At 43.5% G+C, this 21,052-nt stretch overlaps 2 protein-coding genes across 5 annotated transcripts in view; both read right to left on the reverse strand.

The window, feature by feature from the left end:
- Positions 1-8,182, reverse strand: part of LOC119382568 (CREB-binding protein) — a 95,354-nt gene extending 87,172 nt beyond the window's left edge. For both annotated transcript variants that reach the window (XM_049412238.1, XM_037650322.2), the window contains exons 1-3: positions 7,648-8,182; positions 4,300-4,673; positions 2,058-2,225 (exon numbers count right to left, since the gene is read on the reverse strand). In XM_049412238.1, coding sequence (XP_049268195.1) covers positions 2,058-2,225; positions 4,300-4,673; positions 7,648-7,726 — 621 coding nt within the window. In that variant the 5' untranslated portion in view covers positions 7,727-8,182. The remainder of the gene's footprint in view (positions 1-2,057; positions 2,226-4,299; positions 4,674-7,647) is intronic.
- Positions 8,183-9,565: 1,383 nt separating this feature from the next.
- Positions 9,566-21,052, reverse strand: part of LOC119382569 (adenylate cyclase type 9) — a 106,363-nt gene continuing 94,876 nt past the window's right edge. For all 3 annotated transcript variants that reach the window (XM_037650325.2, XM_049412240.1, XM_037650324.2), the window contains one exon: positions 9,566-18,292. In XM_037650325.2, coding sequence (XP_037506253.1) covers positions 16,397-18,292 — 1,896 coding nt within the window. In that variant the 3' untranslated portion in view covers positions 9,566-16,396. The remainder of the gene's footprint in view (positions 18,293-21,052) is intronic.

Below are 21,052 nucleotides of genomic sequence, written 5' to 3' on the forward strand. Positions count from 1 at the left end.
CCCAGTGACGACGAAACTCCAAAAGTGCATGCACATCCAACGCTCACCGAGTAAAAGCGATGCTGCTTGCCACAACCGCCGTGAACAAGACCATGGTAGACACGATCATAGATAGGAACGATGTAGTTCTTAAGGCACATGCACGGGCAGTGCACACGAATAGAAAATGAAGCTACCGTTTGCCGCAACCACTGCGCACAAAACCGCAGTCGCTATCGACACGATAATCGACAGTTACTATTCAGTTCCGAAGGTATGTGACTAACGCAGAGGTAGATTAAAGCCGATGAAGTCGTAAAAGGGGTGAAGTGTTTCTGCATTCATGCTGTTCACATATGGCTGTGATGGAGTAGACTTTGGCACGTTGGCCTCAAGCAAAGCATTGATGCACGCATTTATGGCAGCCAGCTGCCCCATCCCTTATTGGTCCATTCACGCGTGGCTCAGTAATACATGTGCGAGTATTTTCTAAAGAAATGAATGTTTGGTGCACTGAAATTCTACTTACAACGCATCCGAAGGGACCGCTAAAAATCATTATTGTGAAAAATCACTGTGAAAAAAAAAAATAGAAAATTTGCGATAACAATCATAAATGCCACAAATGAGTCGCCTAACTTCGCCGGGTATACATTCGCAGACAATGAACTTTATTAAGATAGTCCTGAGGAGCACCGCAGCCGTTCAGGGCGGCAGCGCCGCAGGCCGCTCCCATGTGGGGACGGGGAGGCCAAGCCTCACCGCCGTGTCGTGGGCCCTCTGGACGGCCCTTAACTGGAGTAGCAGATTCGAGCTCCTTAGCTCGGAGCACCACTCAAACACATTATTTTCTAATAAGTGCGAAAAAAACAACAACAGAAAAACATGAAGTGTTCCTGAATGAGTGCACATTTATTTGAAGAAAACCGTGATCTTTGTGTGGTGGGTGCAGCTTAACTGCTGCAAGATGAACTCTTCAAAGAGTGCATCTCTATAATGTACTTCGAAACATCGGCGTTAAGATACCGATTTTTGGCATAGCTTCATACGCGCTATTTCAGCATCATCATCACTTCCATTGCCCTCATCGCTGTTTCCTTGATCATGAAAAACGGTGTTGATCTCATCGGTGGTCGGTTCAGCCAACGTGCACACTTCGTCATCGCACTGCACGTAGTGTTCAAATGTTATTGAAGCATCCACGGCAAGTCATTCTGCAACCTCATCCCTTAGGTCATTCACGTCACATTCTTCACTATCTTGCTGAACGAGATACCTCTGGTAAGTGCCGCCGTTTTTCTTTCAAGCTGCTTCCGGAGCTCATTGTGAACATACAAACATCAAGGCAAGCAAAACAGCCATGCACAAGTGTGCAGACGTAGCTGGTCGACGAAGCAAAGGCAGCGACGCGAAGCCTGGCAAGGAAAACAAGTACAGGCGATGATGATGGAGATAGGGCTATCGTGCATTTAGAAAGGGGCAGGCACATAAAGAAATAAACGGGCATTCAGATGATGATAGTGGCTCATACGGAGCCGGGCACAGTTTACACCACAACGAATAACATTTTAAGTTCGCAATTCGTTATTTAGAAGGGTTGTTGAGACACAAGGGCGACAAAATTCAATATGTTATTCTGAAACATCCAGCGTTCTGAAATTCATGGTAGTGAAATATTTGTTGCATTAAACCAATGGACATTTGCAAGGGGATATTCAAATATTTGTTAATCTGATAAAACTGTTAATCCGAGGTTCACTATAATGGAATTTGACAGTATTATGCTTTCCTTCATGTCACGAACAACAATCTGTACATAACATTTCTCTCTTTATCCTGTAAGTTTGCTAGACTTCACTTGTATTTCTGTTGCATTGACATCTTGGTGCGATGTGGAACAATGTTTCTGTAAGCAACAGTGACAGGTCGGTGTCATCATAATTGGGTCAGCATTAGAATCAAAGGCGCATAACAATCAAGTAATTACAAGATACACACACTTGCTGCTCAGGGTATTGCTGCACAACGTATTCACATAGTTTGAAATTTAAGAACCCGCAGAATGACAAGCAGCTCACGTTTTGCAGTTGCGAAGAATCTACACTTGAATAGCGCGGGGGCATGCCTAACGCCGCTCCTAGGTTGGCTCCCATGGGCCTCTGTTGAGATTGACTCAACTGGCCCATTGACATCACTTGGCCATAACCTCCATGGAACGATGCTTGGCCCATGGCTCCACCTGGCCCCTGCAATTCATGCACACAAACTTGGCATACCTCGCAAGATTTTTAAAAAAAGTTACTGAACCTAGTCAACATACCACCTTCACCTGAAAAATGCAACAATGTCAGCCACCAGTGGCGTAAGTCCCAAAAAATCACGAAGGGGGACCACATACGTGTGACGGAGGTCATTTTGTTTTTATAAAAGTGTACTTTTAATTATATCAAAATTAAAATTATGTTTTCAAATAAAATTTTAAAAACGAGCATGAGCAGCCAATAGTACAAGTGCACATAGCATGGCACAGTTAGTTCTAAGTGTAACTCATATAGGTAGGCTCTGGCATATTTCTAGCCATGTCATTCGTGTTAAACCACGAAAGGAAAAATGCCAGCACTTTTTTTATGATAACGCAAAAAGGTACAGCTCTTCTTTAAAATTCAGCATATTCCCTATCATGTAGACCTGTACGAAATAGCCTCGCACAATTTACCCCTGGAAACTTTCTTGTAAAGCATTTATGTTCACCAGTGATTTTTTTAATGTAACACAATCATACTCGAGGAATCGCCCTTATACTTCATTGTGAATGGCTTTCAACAAATCATCATCGTAAATAACAGTAGATGATCGGGGATTCTTTCATTTGCATTTTGAAACTCAGCATAATAAACATTTGCGGCACGTCAGAAGTAACCCGTAGCATTGCAGAAAGCTCACACTCTACAGTGCTTCTTGAAATGACAAGCAGCTTTCACTTTTGTACTTCATTTCTGTTTACTGGAAGGGTCTCAAATTTTAGAATTGGTTTTCCAGAGAGTGCGATATTCTTAACTGTCAAGAAATTAAAGTATGAGTTTTGAAAGATAAATCTCAAGGGGAGACATTTGCAAGGGGCGTTCCCCCAAGCCTGAACACAAGGAGAGTCAGGACCACGGAACCCCCCCTGATTTACGCCACTGTAAGCCACACACGCGTACAGTCCCCCCCAAACACAGATACATTAAACTCGAAGCCGATTAAAAAATAGTCTGATATATCAATAACTCAAAATACAATATATCTTTCATAGAGCTTACCTGAAAACTCCACATGTGCCCAACAGTGCCACGAAATTGTGAATTTAGTTAGTATTTCTTTCTTTCCAAAGCCACCTTAGAGGCATAGTTTACTTATACTTATTCTCTTTATTTTTCATCCACATCATCTTGTGGAATACCTGTATGCGACTAGGATGGTTCCTGACACAGCGTGAAGCTTTTTTTTCCCTTTTTGTTTTCCCCAGATAACAAACAGGCACGGGTAGGGTGCTTCACTGCAAAGTGGTAGTGAGTCCTCTCCACTAGTAGTATTCACTGCACTACACGGCTGTGTTGCAATGAAGCTTATTAAGCCAAAACCGCCATTATAAGGTGTAAATAAAATCCCTGCTGTGCTAGCCACCCATATCTTTAGTCACACCTTGCTTATTTTTCCTTCATGGTCTTCACATTAAATATCCTGCTTGACAGCATCTGTCAAAGCAATGTAACTTCATTGGCATGAATATTTGCAACAAAGCAAGAAGTGATCACGTATGTACCAGTTAAAAGTGAACTTACAGGGCACAGCACAGCGTAGCATTCAATATATCAGATGAGGTGGTGAACGGGAGTTTCGTATACACATACTACAGTGCTATGCTCCTGCACAGAACTTCCAGGAAGATGTTATAACTGTTCGTATAAAGAATAATTTGATACACCTGTGTTCAATTGTGTAAGCAATATAAAAAATTGAGTTTTCTTTCCAACAAGCAGCACCTGTGTCGAAATAATTACCTATACTAGGTTAACTCTTTTCCTTTACACAATTTGTCAATGGTTGGAGTGGTACTTGGCCTACAGTAGAGCAAACGGTAACAAACAGAATGAGAGGGATCCCTAGATTATACCACCTACACCTCGAGGGTTAGAAGCCCTGGTAACCTTCGGTCTTCAATGTATCTGAGGTTCTCTGATAACCCAATCTGCATGTAAGGCCAGCTTTGCATTCTGTTTTGTCAGAGCACAGTAGCTGTAAACTGAAGCTGTGACGACACCATAACAATGCACCTACCTTCATGCCAGGTGGGGGTGCAACCATTCCGGAGGGACCACCATGCGGGGAGTTTGGTCCGAGAAGGCCTCCTAGAGACGTCGGCGGCCTTGCCTGTCCCATGGGTCCCATAGGCCCATTGAGCATAGGTCCGCCAATCCTCTTAGGGCCACCACCCAGCTCTTTGGGACTCCCGTGGTTGGTGTTTCTTTGGAGCAGCTGTGACAATTGCTGATGCTGCTGGCCAGCTGCCTCCTCACCGCCTGTGCCATTTTGCTGGGCAGCACCCGTCGACTGGGTGGGGCCACCACTTAAGTCACCCAGGGGTGGGCCCCCTCCTGAACCCATGAGCTCTTCTGGCAGCTCATTCTCCAGGTCCCAGAGCCGGCTGAAATCTGCCACCGCAAGCAGAAACAAAAAAGGTTGCAAATATCTGCTAAGACAAAAGTCTGAAGCACTCATGCACATCAAACCACAAAGCTTGCACTAAGTAATAAGTGTTGACACCTTGAGCAATGCGAAACCGTTAAAGCAAACAGTACAAAAGACAATGTAATGTGCACTGCAGTTCTCTCACTGTATGGAGTGCGCTAAATGAAAATTCATTATTCCAATGTCAGACTGCTTTGTGTAGCCATTCATGCCTGCAGATTTTGTCTTCCCTCCTGTTCGTGTAGAAGCCATTCGAGTGCAGCACAATACAATGTTCACTTACATCTGCCAGTCAAAATAAGTGTGCTAATATGCACATTCTTATAAATATTCCTATCACCATCACCATGATGGGGTAACCTCCAATGATGGTTTCAATACTCAATGACGCACTTCTGAAAAAAGCTGCAGCATTCTCTTGTTCACTTCCTGTGTACTCTACATATACCTGGATAGACGATAAATTACAAAGAATCAAAACAAAACAGGCATTACTGTAGTGGCTGTTAGAAAGTGCTGGCTGCACTCACACACCCACAGACATCAGTTCCATGTGTCACTGGCAAGTCACACAGTAACAATTACTACACCTTCCCACACTTATATCTCAGGTACAACCACCGCTGCCATGCCTTGAGATTCAGGATGTACATGCTACACGTGCTGCGGAGTCTCATTCACAACACTGAAATGTTTGCAATGTAATAATAACTTGACTCTAACGATATGCCCCAAAATGTTGACGAGCATGAAAGTGCAGCTGAAACAGAGGCAAATGATGGTGGAGCGCTTGTATCTAGCCGAACAAAACACACAAAAGCTGCAGCACCAATGCAGCCATTACTGAAATATTGGGTTGAATGTATATGAAAAGCACAGTGCACACATTTATGAACTCCTTATATACATTTCATGGTGCCCCTGTACGTGGCCATTCGAAACATGAAGAGAATGTGTTAAGCTACTTGATCGCAGTTTGTGACTGTTGACCTTTAGTATTAGATTTTGCACTGCAGTGTGCATGCATGTTTCAGCAATGGATCTAAGAGATCTGCTATAAAACAGTGTGCATACATTTCCATACAGCAATGTGCCGGACAATATACATTGCATATTGTGTATTATGCTTTCTCATGCTCTTACTAGCACTCCAGGTATAGATTACTCACAACAGCAACTGAGAATGGGCAGGCACTGACAGGAGAACAAAACAGTGCCAGCCTAAATTCGAACACAAACTAACATTACAACACTCGCGCACCCAGTGCCTTTATAGAGCAGGAAGGCTTCAGAATACACAATTTGACAGTTATGTAGTATTACATCAACACATTAAGTTTACGCTACAATGACTCGCGTGGAAAGGCTGCATTTCTGAACGCACTGTGTGTTGTGTCTGCATACCCGATGCCTGCAACAGGTAGTTTTCACCAACCCATCAAAAACAAACGAGTCACGTTAAACTGCGGCCCTTAATACGTGCCCGCAATTTTTGTCGTCACACAAATTATAAAACAGTTTTTGTGGCGCGGGTGTCGATCAATACACCTCAAGTGTCAGCTGTGCAACTGCTAGAACGGTAACGGTGAGCAACCAAAATGTTTACATTAACAAACTGGCAGGGAGCTCAATCTCGATCAGATTTAATTGCGAAGGCAGACAGCCTGGAGTTTTGCAAACACTGCCTCGCAAGCAACGAGGGACGTTGGCTGCCATCGGCTCCCACGGAAGAAGCACAGCGCGCAGCAGCCGCCCAGTTACACTAGCTCGTTCTAGCGCTTCGGCAGACCCAATCATGACAGGTATGAAATGGCCGGCAACCTGAATCTGTGTCAGACCGAGACGTCGGGGCATTTTCGCGGCGCATTCCAACGGACCATTCCTGCGGCCACTCCCCCCTGCAATGTTTATCAATAAACCTGCCCGTCTTGGGGAAAACATTGGCCAGCTATAGCGAGAGAACGAAGAAAGCGATGCAACAAATGTCCCAACGGGATTCTCGCGTCTCCCGTGGCACCACGCCGCGATCCCGCCCAAAGAGGTCGAGTTCGCTGTGGCGGCAGCAGGAAGAGAAGACGCCAAAGCATCTGACGCGGGTATCGGGCCGCCCAAAACGGCGCCCAGCGCGAGCCAGCACGTGAGAAATGCCGCGAATGAACCGTTTTGCAGATCGCTGGAACATGCGCGCAAGCTACGCGGCACGGAAACGTCCCGGGCGCGAACAAGTGTGTGGGGCCATCGGGGAACCGATCCAAGCTACATTCCCCACTGAGCGCAGGGCGCGGGTGAATGCGCCTCAGCGAATTGTAAGCACTGTTGATGAGTCTCTTTCGGCCGTGGCACGAAGGCGAACAACATTCACAGACTCACCATTACCACATAACGCCAGAAATGAATTATTTTCGCGCATAAACCATACGATTCAAGCACTTTCTAAACGCAATTAGGGTTAGCGGGCGGTCGGCCTGCAGCGGCATCGGCAAACTTGTACACTTCTATAGTTCCTCCGCCAAAGCAATAACCGTTCGTCCGAGAAATAGCCTTGCCTTTATACACAGGCGTGCGACAAAATATCTCTAATCACGATTCGGACGAAATCGCAAGCATCGGAAAACGAACTTGCTGTGCGCACGGGGAAGTGAAGCTACGGACAGCATTACTACTGGCGCACGACGTTCAGAACCACACGACAAGTTGAAAACATCATAGCGGCGATACCCAACATGAGCAATAACAAGCGCGGTGTAGTGATATTATGCTGTCGACAAGCACTAGCGGAACCAGAAAACTGGGAGACGCGATCCAAAACATGGGTCTGCCGAGCGACAGGCGAGCAAGTGCATCTATACAGCATCCCAGCGTTAGACACAGCTCCAACCACAGAAATCATCGCCGAGACAGTCAAGGCATAAAAAAGAAACAGAACGGTGCACTCACCTGCGCTGTCCGACGACAGGCCAGTTTCTGCCAACTTCTGCCGCTTATTCGGCGGCCCATCCACAAGATGGTCAGCCATATTGATAAGCCTAAACCACTGATGCCCTATGCGCTCAAGAATGGGGAAGATTATCAAGAATTTAAACCTTCGACATACCAATACACTTTTAGAAGATCTGATGGTCCAACACACGCACAAATATATGGTAGCACAGTCCGATTTTCTTCTTCATGGTCAAGGCACGGGGACAGTCTCTTCATGATCGCGTTCTACGGCATCGCACTACCCCATCAAAACTTCAACGCTCCGCGACTGCCCAGGCAAGCAGTCCCGAGCATCGAGCCGTCCGGAGCCGCAATCACACGACGATGGCTTCCCAATCCCTTACCGTAGTTACTCCATGAAGAACGGAGGTGACCAGTCGTTTCAAAAACGACAGCCTAGACGAAAAAAGAAGCCAAAATTCAGAGCACAGTTCCTGAAAATTTGGGCTCCTATTCATCCAATATGGCGGCTGTTGATGAAAAGTTTTTCTACGCTTGTCAGAGAAAACAACGAAGATTGCCGAGCAAACATTGCCAAGGAAATAAAAGCCTGTGATTGGTCACATTTTTCCACGTGACACAAACTCTAGAGCGCCATTGGCTCACTTTTACCTGCTCGCAGTAATGGCATCCCGAACGCACTCCGGAGATTGCCGAGCAGCTTCCGAAGACCCTCCGAAAGCTGGCGTTGAGCGATGCATTATGGGACGCAAATGGCCGCTCTCCCATAGTGCTCTGCGTGCGGCAAATCGGCTGTTCGCGTTTTGATTCGCTTGCCCCGACTTTGTTTCTTGTTCTTTCCGAAACTGGAGTATGTAAATGCGTATTAAATGCTGTGAATTCTGCAAATCGGTTGTGTACGTTTTTATTTCAGCCACGTTATCCGAAAGAAGTTGTTAATGCATATATTTCGCTTCTTTTTGGAGCGGTCCCCCGTACTCTTCGCGATTTCTTGCGCTGCTCCGCTTGATTGATTAACGAGCTCTATTAAAAAAACTTGTGTCGACTACGTACAAACTCATTAGTTGATATTAACCACAGCGATACAGTAAACCTGCATTAACCTTATACGTTATCCGCGGCTGCCTCAGGTGATAACTCGCGCATCAGCTGATCGCCGGGCACCCGCGGTTATGTTAGAGCACCCGCCAGTCGGTTTGCAAACTCCGTTATTACAGTTTAAGACGAAGCGCAAAGAATGTCTCTTTGCCACGAGACGCTTGCTAGGGCCTGGTATTATTAAGATAAAGCCGCTGCAACTAGAATAATATTTCTGGCAGAGTGAAATCAAAGCTACCGTCCTGATGCACTCGGCTGCAAGCTTAATTTATTGGGTGTCACACAGTACCAGTGCGCTTTCAAATTTGCGCTAGCTGCGGAAGAGAGCTACTCGCCGTCGAGGTATTCGGACTCGGATCGAAAGCGCCTGTGTGACACCGCTACACATGGAGCTGGTGCGGTGCACGAACTGTGTAACTGACCTAAACGGTGCTTCAACATCGTCAAAAGATGATATTTCAAATAAGTTTGCTGTAAACGAGGCGCTGTGGTAAACACAGGAGCCAAAGCTGGCCCAGCAATTATTATACTTATCCTCCCCCTAACTTGCCATGCTGACGATTGGTTTCGGAGCTCCAGAAAATAGTAAAAGCGCGCAAAATCATTAAGATACTCACCGAGAACTTGAGTGACTTATGCAAAAAGCCTGCTTTTTTTTTTATTTCTGTAAAACGGGGCCTGGTGCACGTTGCGCTTTGAAAATGATGTTTTCAATAGCGTGCCCTTCGACTACACATCACGTTTGGTTTACATGCAAAAAAAAATCCCACCTTGAGTTCCAATAGCAGTAGAAAATGATTCATGACACCTCGTGTACAAATTGAATAAATAATTTATTTGGGAACCCCTCGTACAGACAGCAAAGACATACTGTACATAGAAAACAAGCATGTAAAATTTTTTTCATAGTTGTCAATATATACACCTAAATATGAATACAAAAGCTTTGTTTTAGAATGCAGTGACCAGTGAATGTTAAACTCTCAAACTTAAAACATTACAGTAATATCAACACATTTTTACATTAACAAAGCAACAGAGCTTTCCAAAAGAAACCTTTTGATCTTCAAGGACATATGAGTAAAAAAATCCGATCCAACAAGCTAGCAATCAATCTCATCCAGAAACAACAAATGACTTCTTCCCCTTTTAAAACATCTCAGGTATAGCGCAAAGATCACATTTAACAAATACATGTGTAGATGATCCCCAGTGTGAAGGTAATGATATGCAAAAAGTAGTATTAAGTCTGTGGTGGTCAGCAGTAGGACACAAATGGACAGAAAGCACACAGTTCACCACAGATGTAATGGCCAGCCACATTCACATGAACATTCCAGAAATCCACATGACTAGAAAAGTCCAACTGCATTTTCTTCTTTTCTGCCTGTATTTCTCAGTTTAATGTTTTATAGAAGCACACGTGTAAGAAACAACATCCTGGCACCATGCACTATTGCCACAGTAATACTGTGCTTTGGTGTGTGCAAGGTGACACTGAAGAGCTCATTCCAAATAAGTTTCTGGCAGGCAACAGATATTATTGGCACCTTTAGAATACTGGGCTTTCCCCACATATGGTGGCCACGTGGCTTTGGGCGGACCACAGAGAGATCCCAAAGGCGCCCATTTCTCTCTCATGGACACGGAAGTGCGTTTACCGGGTACCATACTGCTACAGCATTTAGCACAGAGCATACAAAATTCAAGTAAACAACACACCGGGAGAGGCGCTTTCTCCAAAGGAATTGGTATAAAAAGCGCATGCAGTGCTACAGACACTTGTGACTGAGTTTTTGTGTGAACATTAACAAGGCAGAGCAAAGGAGACACTTGGTACTAGGGTTGCTTCCTGATTGCCAAAGGGATGCCCATTTGTCCTGCAAACAAGCGTGTTCCAGCCGTCAGGCATAGCTGTGCACCCAGACTGTTGGAATGCAACCCCAGAGCATGAGGCAGAATATGTGTGTAAAAATGGTGCAAAGATTTCCTCCAAGGGCCTGAAATCTGTGACAAACGCTTTTCGAACCAGGCACCTTCACACATTACACAGTGTCTGCCTGTAGATGATATTGTCATCAACAATAGACTGCTCGTCCAGTGCTATGTGAAAGTCAAAAACACATGACTAGATGCTTTGTTTGAGAAGACAGTTATTCTTCCCCAGTGCGAGGTGCAAACACTTTGGATTGAACCGTGTTTTCACTACCCTAGGCACAACAACAACATTTTTTTTGTTTTTTAGAAAAGTACAAAGCCTAGACATCTAGTATCGGTAAAAAGTTGTGTAAATTCAGGAAGGTGGCATGGCTTGTCTTTTGGCTTCAGCTGCAAACTTGTACAGCAGCAGCTGAAAAACAGTGGTTCCTATAACATGCCTGTTTGTGCCATAGCAAAACATAACCGTCAGGCGCAAGCACATCATGCTTGAACGCTTAAGCTCTCATGATGCAGCTTCACACGCACTGTTCTGCACAATGTGCTACTTCAGGGTTGTGTTAACATTGATTTAAAACAATTATTTATCATGTAACGCAAGAAGAGTTTTATTTAAAACAAAGAAAATTTTACGCTGCACAGTTTGTCACTAGGCCAGGTGCTCTCTTTCAGCACAAATAAGCAGAAAATTTGTTAGCCTATAGCATTAGTATCCTGGAACATACAATACAGAACTTCAGACAGTGTGCATGTGCTTTGGCACTACCATATTAGCGGAATGACATGAAGGAAAAGCTACCAGTGGATGAATCTGGTAACACTTTTTCAGAACCAAATGTACTGCGACGTATTGTGTGGCACTTCTTGGTTGTCAAGTTGGTGTGACCACAAAAACCTTTATGTTAGCTGATAGAATACAGAACCACACAAGGAATCAGAACCAGCACTTATTTCTGCACTTTCGTATCGGCATTTCACTAGGATGTTAATGCCAAGAAGTACACATACTAAAAATTTCTAGTATTGTACCATCAAGCTTACATGAATACCTATGAGGTTCTGTCATAAGTAATGAGAAACTAAATATGACAAACACACGTCGGATGCTTCATTCACTAAGGGGCAGAAACACAACAACTGCATGTCTAAATTTTTGTTCTTCAGATATACATGAACGCGGCTGCTAACCTTGCAACACTGTGCATAATTTTGCTATGTGTAAAACATTATTTTACAAGGTGTTTTCTTCACACAGATTCCAGACTCGTGTATTGAAGGCCAGGCAAACCACAGAATGTAACAGATGCTCATCAGCACTTACGGGAAAGAGGCAAGAGAGTCTAGTCTAACTTGACAGTCTGAAGGAATATCAATTTCACAGTCGACATAGTTGCACAGTTTAGGAACATAAGTTTAGCTGTGCTACAAAGCTATTAACTCATTTGCAGTACAACTTCACAGAGAGGCAGCACTAGGCAGTTTTGTGCAGTGAAACGTTTGGAGGCAGCACTAGCTAATTTCATCCAGAATTAATACGAAAGTGTGACTGCTTAGTGTTAACTGTAATTTGTTGACCGACAAGTGTTGCAAGAGGCCTATGGAGTCACACTAGCCCAATTGTCCTGTCAGCTTGGCTAGAATAAACAGAGGAAACTGCTATGCAGGGGCATGGTGGTCAGCCAAGGCACAAAGTGAGACTTACGTGAAAAGCCTGGCTATAAAGCATAAGCAGAAGTTGGAAAAAGATTTTTTTTTATGTACAACATGTTTAAAAGGCTAGCCACAGCCTTTGTAGCAGCATCATACATGAAAGTAATAAATCGTACTGAAAAATGCATTAGTGCCAAGTGCTACCAAAGAACAGCGTTCCTGTTGGAATACATTGAACTTCTTCCCTTCTTTATTTCACTGGCTGGCTCTCAAGCAAACTCAGATTGTACCCTTTTTTTCTTTTCCATCATGGTTTCTGAAATCAGTAGCACTTTGTATGATGGTTAGAGCTGGCACCACTTTGTCCCTTTAATCACGTCGGAATCATGATGTATACAGTTGCATGTCAAACATTAAAAACTGCAGTAGCATAATTACCGTGGCACACTAGGATACATGCAGTGAACATTTAGATTGCCTGATGGTTACTGATGATTATGAGCAATCACTGGAACAGCGCTAATGAAGCAGACCTTATTCAGAAACTTCTGGCAGTAAGTGCCACAGGCACTGTTTTCATACTCCGAACCCTCAGCAAACATGTTTCTTGCCTTCCAGAAACAGCCATGTTCTGAGAAAGAATCGTGTTTTGTGTAACAAACTTCTACAGCAAACAGTGAGCTCGATTCTACATGTCACCTGCTGTAATTGTCAGACTAAGAATGCAGATTTTGTCAGGGGCAGGAATGGCAGTGCCATACGTAGAGCAAACCATAATCCACTTCTGCGTGAAGATGTCGTTATTCATCCAATATTATTCATCCACTTCACCTGCACATCAATGCTACACAGTCTGTCATCCCTGCAGAAGATTTTTACCTGCCTGTTGACAGATGGCACCACCATTCCTCCAAATCAGTGAATATACTGTCCACTCAGCATCACTACAGACAATGCTACCTTCACGACAACTCTGGGTGAAATGGGTAGTATTGCTCCCAAACATGGTATCAAACAAAATCTTCTGTCAAATGCCACCCTTCTGTAAAAGTTCTGAAGAAACAGCCAGTATTTAGATTTCGTGCAGTCATTTCTGCCACTCTCCTTCCTGAGCACTGGAACATTCAATACTTTTCCCAACTTTCAGGGCTTTGGTGTGTGTATGTTTCACAACCCATCCTTGCCACATTAGCTCCTTCCAATCACGTCTTATAAAGTCTGTGCATCTGTGTCAAGGCATCACAACGATATCAACTGCAGAAAGTTCCATAGCTGAAGGAATTGAAATCACACTGTGGAATAATTCATTGGTAACATTAAAGGGACCCTGAACCACCCACTGGGTATTATGATAAAACATATTCCATGGATAGAAGCCAGCCAAACTTTATAGCTATGAGTGGTGTATGGACTTCACAAGTAGAGTGCAAAGTTGGCATGTTTGTAAGTGCCCCTTGTTTTTTAACAGAAACCTGCTCCCAGTAGTGTGGCAGACACCAGTAGCTATCCCCTAATGATGTTGGGCAGATTTCCATTGACAGCTGTCATTGGCCAATATTCAACATGAAGCAGGCAGGATGTTTGGATCACTACACTTTTTCCAACTTTTGCTACTTGTATTCATTAATGCAATCAACTAAACAGGCTGTAGCAGTAAAAAATCTGCATTTCCAATTTTGATAACAAGTACACGCTTCCTAGGGAAACAAACTGTCGCCTTCTCACTCTTGGCTGCACCAGCTCATAGGAACGAAACGCAATGCCATAAAGGAAGTGTTGCCATCAATACCACCTGACTTCTTTAGAGCAAAGAATGTTGAGGATGAATAAAAAGGCCGAGCAGTGTGCTCGTAGCATCTCCATTCATATATACTAGGACATCTTAGAAATTCTTTCGGTAATACATTCCTGGGAGGCACATTGTTTCAAAGCCTGCATACTTGAGACTTCACATAAAGGTGGTTAAGGGCCCCTACAACTACCTGGCGCTTATGAAAGATTCTGCATTGTAATTCAGTCAGCAGATGCTAACACAGCACTGCAAAAAATTAAAACAGAATCAAATTTGCAACGTATCCGCTCTTTAAAATCTACCTATGCTGAATTCTGTGTAAAAGGGCATAAAAGTACTAAGCCATAAAAAATTTAGAAGTGTTTCCTTCTTGCTACAACACACATAACTACAGTACATATTCCCGCAGCCCAGATAGTCTAAACAACCAGCCTGCAAATAGCTTGGTCTTACATAACAAAACGACATGGTACATCAAACATGTTTCCTGGTCCCTTAAAGCCCCATTTCATTAAAATGCATTCCATGGCACTGAATGTGCTCTTTCTCACTCACCAACACAAATCCCGAAATGTGCTGGTGATAACAAAATGTAGATGATAGAATGAAAATGGAGAAATGACAATCTGAACAGGGTGTGTTATTTAACCCTTTCAGTCCCATGCTGTAGCACACCTGTAAAGCCAGCGATGTGTACCCCTGACCATGCTGGAAATGATTCGTGAATGTAAAACACTCATAGACTGGCTCCTCTCTCTATGCTTAAAAGCTAATTAAAATTAAACATTAATTGTAGGTACTGTTTTTACATGACAGATCGTGTGATGACGTTTATTGAATATAAGTGTCTATTATGTGGTTTTCTGGTGTGGCAGGCCCATGCAAAAGGCCCGTGCTTTTTCTCAATGCAGAAATAAAAAACCTTTAAACGATGTGGAAACAAAAGAATTTGCTTATGAACTCTGATTAGGAGGGCTTTTATGTGGTTTATGTGGTGTCTTCAAGGGTCATTGAGAAAGAGACCATGTTGCTTAAGAAACAGTAATCATAATTAGTAAGCTGCAATCTTATTCTGTTTCATCTGTTTCAATCTTCATATACAAAAAAAATTGCGAAGCGTTCCGCTACACATTGTTAATAAATAACATTTGAATTTAATGTCTGGAAATGTGTTACTTAGAAACTGAATTTGCTGACTGGAAAAAAGACACCCAACACTTAAAGAGCTAAACAGCTGCAAGCCCAGCAAAAATAGAAGGAACAGAATCTGAACCACGTGATACCATTAAACAACTGAGGTCTATCGTCAAAGCTGTGCGCATAAGCTACTCACGACTGCAATTTGCCTAAATTGGCATGCAGTTCCCATCTCATGCTTTGTATCAGTAGCCTCTTACAAAAACACTGTTTCGATATGACACACTATATGAACAAGAAGAGAATCTTGTTAAGAAAATGCACAACTGTTCACAGCTACTACAACAACCAACAACAGAGAGGAAGAAATAAGTGGTTTCTGAGATAATGACGATGAAGTGAGAAGTGAAGCCATGCAGCAAGGCCTGCAAACCAATGAATGCAAATGACACAGTATTAAAACAAGAGTATAAACTGTAAACATTACTGACAACTAACAAAAAATAGATCACAATTACCTAAAGATGCATCTCAGTGAATCTCCCATATAGCTGCCAACGAACAACATAGTATAAAATCTTACAGAAACACACACACATATACAGAAAGGACTTCTACATAAAACACTGCTATCCAAAGCATTTCTAGATTTCCCATACTGAATTTTGTTCACATGTCTTTTCACCTTAGCTTAATGCAGTCTCATGAACACATCATCTTGGCTTTGCCAGTTGACCTTCATAAGGTGGAAATCAAAGAATGACAGTATTGTGTAAAACACCAAGCATTGCTATCCTCAATGAGATTCAGCACATCATTACATCTTTGTCTGTTAGCTGAAGTTCTTAGTAAGTTTAAAACACATATTCACACACTCATCCACACATACATGTAGTATACTATGACAAGCAACACAATTCAAGCACACATCTACATACACATGCATTCAAAGCACTGCCATTTCACGAAACTTAGCATTTTGATCAAGTTCTTCTGTGTCCCCGCTATATGCCTATTGTTGACCGCAGTATGGCAGCTTGCATATTGTCAAAACGTCAATCACTGATATCCACGTTTGTTGACGAGATACTAATTTGGGTCAAGGCTTACATTAAGCCAGACACACCATTACACTGGCAATACCTGTTCACTTTTCGCTTCCTTTTCAGCTTCATCACCTTTTGCTTGTTCATCAGGCGCTGGAGAGACTTTCTCTTTTTCATCTGCAGTGGATGTTGTAGTAAGGCTCGGCCGCTGCGTCGACGGAAGAATCCTATACAAGACTTTGTCTTTCTTCCTCACAAGGAGGTACACATTCATGTTGTTCTTCCCCTTTATGTATATTGAACCCCGTGACTCGAATACGTACAGCTCCTGCAATACCTGAAGGCAGTGCTCAGGAATCTGTATTCGCCCAGGAACTCCATGAGAATCCATCCGACTGGCAGTGTTGACAGCATCTCCCCAGATGTCATAGTAGAGCTTGGTTGTGCCAATGACACCCGCTGTGACATCCCCGTAGCAGTAGCCAATGCGGATTACGAAGTTAAACTCAAGAAGGTTCTGATTGAAATTCTCAATCACTTGTTGCATCGCTATCGCAAAGTCCATAAGTTCAAAAAGATGCGTGAAAGGATGCGGATTTTCACGTCGCAGCTTGGGGTTAAGTCCGGAAGCTGCCATAAACGTGCTCCCAATGGTCTTGATCTTCGTGACATTGCGAAAAAGTGGCTTTGAAAGCAGCTCATCAAAATCGCCCACAAGTTCGTTGAGGACACGTAGATATTCCTTGCCTCCTTCATATGACTCGTCATACATTTCATGAAAGTTAACAATACTTGCGAAAATGATCCCGGCATCACGATGGTTCTCAGAGTACTTGGAAGTGTTCTTCAATTGCTCGGCAACATGGCGAGGAATTATGTTGTGCAAGAGCCAGTCAGCTTGGTTCTTCATCGACTGGATGCGCTGCTCGTCACGGGCTGCCATGGCGCTGCCATGAAAGCTCAACCGATAACTTATCTCAAACTCGCGATTTAGCAGCCAGACTAGAATTGTATTGAGCACAACGTGCAGCACTATCTCGTAAATGGCCGACTGGTTGCAGCTGTACGAGTCACGATGGAAAGTGACGCCTGGCAGCTCCACACCCAGATCAGAAATGATCTCAAGGTGTGTGATATTACGAGCAGGACTGCGCAAAGGGCATGGGCATGCTGGCAGGCCTATAAGGAGCGCTAAAACTACCCCTGCACATGTGGCCAGCAGGGAGCGCAGCCAGAAGTTGAGCTGGGTGAAGTTGCAGAAGTGCAGAAGAGAGACAAAGACCACGTAGCAAAATGCATTGGTGCGCTCTGGGGTTGAAAGCACACCAGCACAGGTGAAATTTGAAAATATGGCACCAATGGGAAAACTGACCAGGACAAGTCCAACCACGTGCCAAGGGTACCACTCAGTGCAGTAGCGGTAGATCTGCGCTAAACAGTCGGCCACCCAGTGGCCCCGGGTAGCCAGAATTTCACGGATGCACAGCATGAAAATGCAGAGGTGCACACTTGTGGCAAAGAGGCAAAACAATAACCACGAAACTGGTGTATCAAACAGCACAAAGCAGGCAAACATGATTATCAAATAAAAACCCAGAGCCACAAAGATGTCAAAGTAAGTGGTGAACGAGGCAGAGGCCATAGTGGGTGCAAGGTCACGGTGGTGAAGGCGGTGCCGGTAGTTCCGCTCCATCTGTGAGTCATTGAAGAAGAGGGTCACAGGGTTCACAGGTGGCCGTATGAAGTAGTCCATGGTACAAGAGTCCTGTTGGATGCAGCGTATCATCTGCAGGTCCGACTGTTTGCGGAGGTGGCGCAACCGTGACAGGCTTTCGTTGAGCATCAGTGCAGGGTCCACGAATATGCTGTAGCCACGCAGGCTAGAGCCACTGGACCGTCCCGTGTCAGCCACGGAGGTGTAGCTTGAGCAGTAACCACTGGCCCGCTGCGCATACAGCGGCGTTGGAGTGTCCAGGAGCTGCAAATACACAAAGAAAAAAGTTTTAAAAGAGAAATGAACAAAATCTGCTGACATAATCAAGATTTTTGAAAAATACAAGCACAGATGTGCCAGTGATCTAGCCATAAGAATTCAGTTCAACACGTCTTCCTAAACTAATGATAAACAGTGAAGGAGCACTGACATCAGTGGATGGTTTATTAGCATACACAGATCTGTTATGAGGGTGTATTGAAGATACACACAATCTATTGTTTTGTTTTTTTTGTAGTATGTACCAATCAATTTTTTCCGCACTGTATTTAAACAGCTCATGAACACGAGTATGCAGGTATACTACCTTAATAACTGGCTCTAGAGAACATTGTAAGATACATACTATTTAGGTGCAGACACTTCACAGCATGCAGGCAAGGAGGCACGGTCGACCCATCAAAGAAGTAATGACACTTGCCCATCAGTTTGGTGACAGCAGCGGATATCTATTGGTGGTTCAAAAAAACCACAAGACAAAGGTTTTATCTCTCATTGCTATAGCAATCAGCTCTTTGTGGGAAATACAAAATTACGGAGCTGTGTGGGAAAGTAGGTCAGTGGCAGAGAGAGGGAACCATCTGTTTCACACGCGTCCAACCACCAGTCAGACACGCCGAGTTCTGTCTATTGCACTTGTGTTTCCCGCGAAGCGCCAGTGCTATAGCAATGAAATAATATTGTTTCCATTTTGAAGTTTTATCATGCCTCCGATATATAGGCACTGCGGTCACCGGACCAATGGGCATGCGCCGTCCCTACTTTACCTAGCCAACCAAGACTAATGTGTGTCCTCACCTGAAGAGTATATATCTTACACCATGTTCTAGAGGGACATATATAGTAAAAGAATTAAGCCTAGTTAGAAGGCAACAGCGCCATTACTTCTGCTTTCATATCCATTATGAATGCTTCTTTACCTTCTTTTTTAAGGCAAATCCTTTAATAAAAATGGTTCCACTTAAATTTGATATGGGTGCACTGTAAGTATCATAGCTTTCAAAGCAATTGGAGTACAGGGAGCTGTAACAGGTAGCAAAACCACCTAATCATACTAATTACATTCATCTGTGCTAGTGAGCAGTATCAACACAGAAAGATGGAAGCATGAAAGAAGGGGTGCAGGCATTAGAAGTTCCATTCTCTTCATTTCTTTTTGCTCGTTGCTGTGGCACTGTGTAATGTGTAGCCTAAGAAACTCTGTGTCATGCCTTTCGTAAGGATGACAATAAAACAAGATCTAGGAAACCACGATTTGCCAATGCATGCATGCACTAGCCTTCTTGCCTACCTCTACTAAAGTCTGAGAACACTGGAGTTACAGTTGTGCTTGGTGGTCACATGTAAACCAATATTAAACAGTTATAAACTTTACTAACTGTGTAGACTGATAGGTTAATGAACTGTTAATAAAAAATAAGTAATCACAATGTATGAACACACACACAAAAGTGGTACACTGTCCTCAAGCTTTATAAGTAGGGGTGTGCGAATATTCGAAATTTCGAATATTTTTTCGAATATTGGTTTCTATTCGATTCAATTCGCACTGGAATTTTACTATTCGAACCATTCGAACTTCCCAAAAACAAATACAGTCAACGTCCGATTGAAAATGACCCCTTCAGATTTTTAATATGCTTCACCTCATTACACAATCGTATTGCGGCAAAGCTGCCTTTCAAGCTCCGTTGCGGTCGAACTTTGCCAAGACACAGTCAACGCCCGATTGAAAGTGGTCCCTAGATTTTCAATATGCTTCACCTCATCACACCCCCGTATTGCGGCAAAGCTGCCTTTCAAGCTCCGCTACGGTCGCAAATGTATTAACTCAAGAAAACGCTGGTTCCAACATGGAGATGAAAGATGTGGCAGAGTAGGAGGCTCAATTAATGCTGTTTCGGGCCTGAAATTTGGGCAGGAAGTCCGAAACATCGGACGCCGAAGCTTTTTAGCATCCAAAATTTCAGATGTTCTTATATATCGACGTCTATGAGGCAGATTTGGAACTCCGGACTTGAAGGGAGTACACCCTTGTCTGCCACATCAATTGGGCTTCCACAGAAGTTCAAAGAGGAGGAGAGGCTGAGGAAATGGCATCTTTGCCTATCATGTGCAAAGTGTTGTCGGCAACACTTTGGTTGCACCAAATCATGTACATAAATACAATTCGGCCTCTACATTGCCTCATTCTTGATAAGACAACTATGAAACATCACCCCGGCAGTGCTTCATCAACCTAGTGAAAAGAAACACTTTCATGTTGCTATCTCATAAGAATATGCTTAGGAATGCTCTCTAACTTTTTTTCTGCAATTTCGCTTCGAAGTATTCGAAAAATATTCTAGAAATATTTGAGAAATATTCGAAAAATATTCGATTCGATTCGCACTCGCACTTAAATATTCGAATTCGCTTCGCACCTAAAATTTTGCTATTCGCACAGCCCTAATAAGTCATTTGACAGCAAGTGAAATGAAACATAAGCACATGGCCTCCAGTGTACACTCTATTATGCAACAGTAATGTTTAACATCAGAGTGCACTGTTAAACATTTGTTGCGCCGACGGTTAGGGTGCGAAGGTGCATTCCTTACTCATTTTAAGCAGTGCTTTGAAGCAGCTTACTGATTCACCACCACAAAAGTACAAGGTCAAGTGTAACCTTATGCTCACACTATGTTAAAAACTCAGGTTGCTTTCACGATAGCCATACCAATCGGATGTATCTGTTATGACATAAAT

This window comes from Rhipicephalus sanguineus, chromosome 2 (assembly GCF_013339695.2).
Source record: "Rhipicephalus sanguineus isolate Rsan-2018 chromosome 2, BIME_Rsan_1.4, whole genome shotgun sequence".
Classification (NCBI taxonomy): Eukaryota; Metazoa; Arthropoda; class Arachnida; order Ixodida; family Ixodidae; genus Rhipicephalus; species Rhipicephalus sanguineus.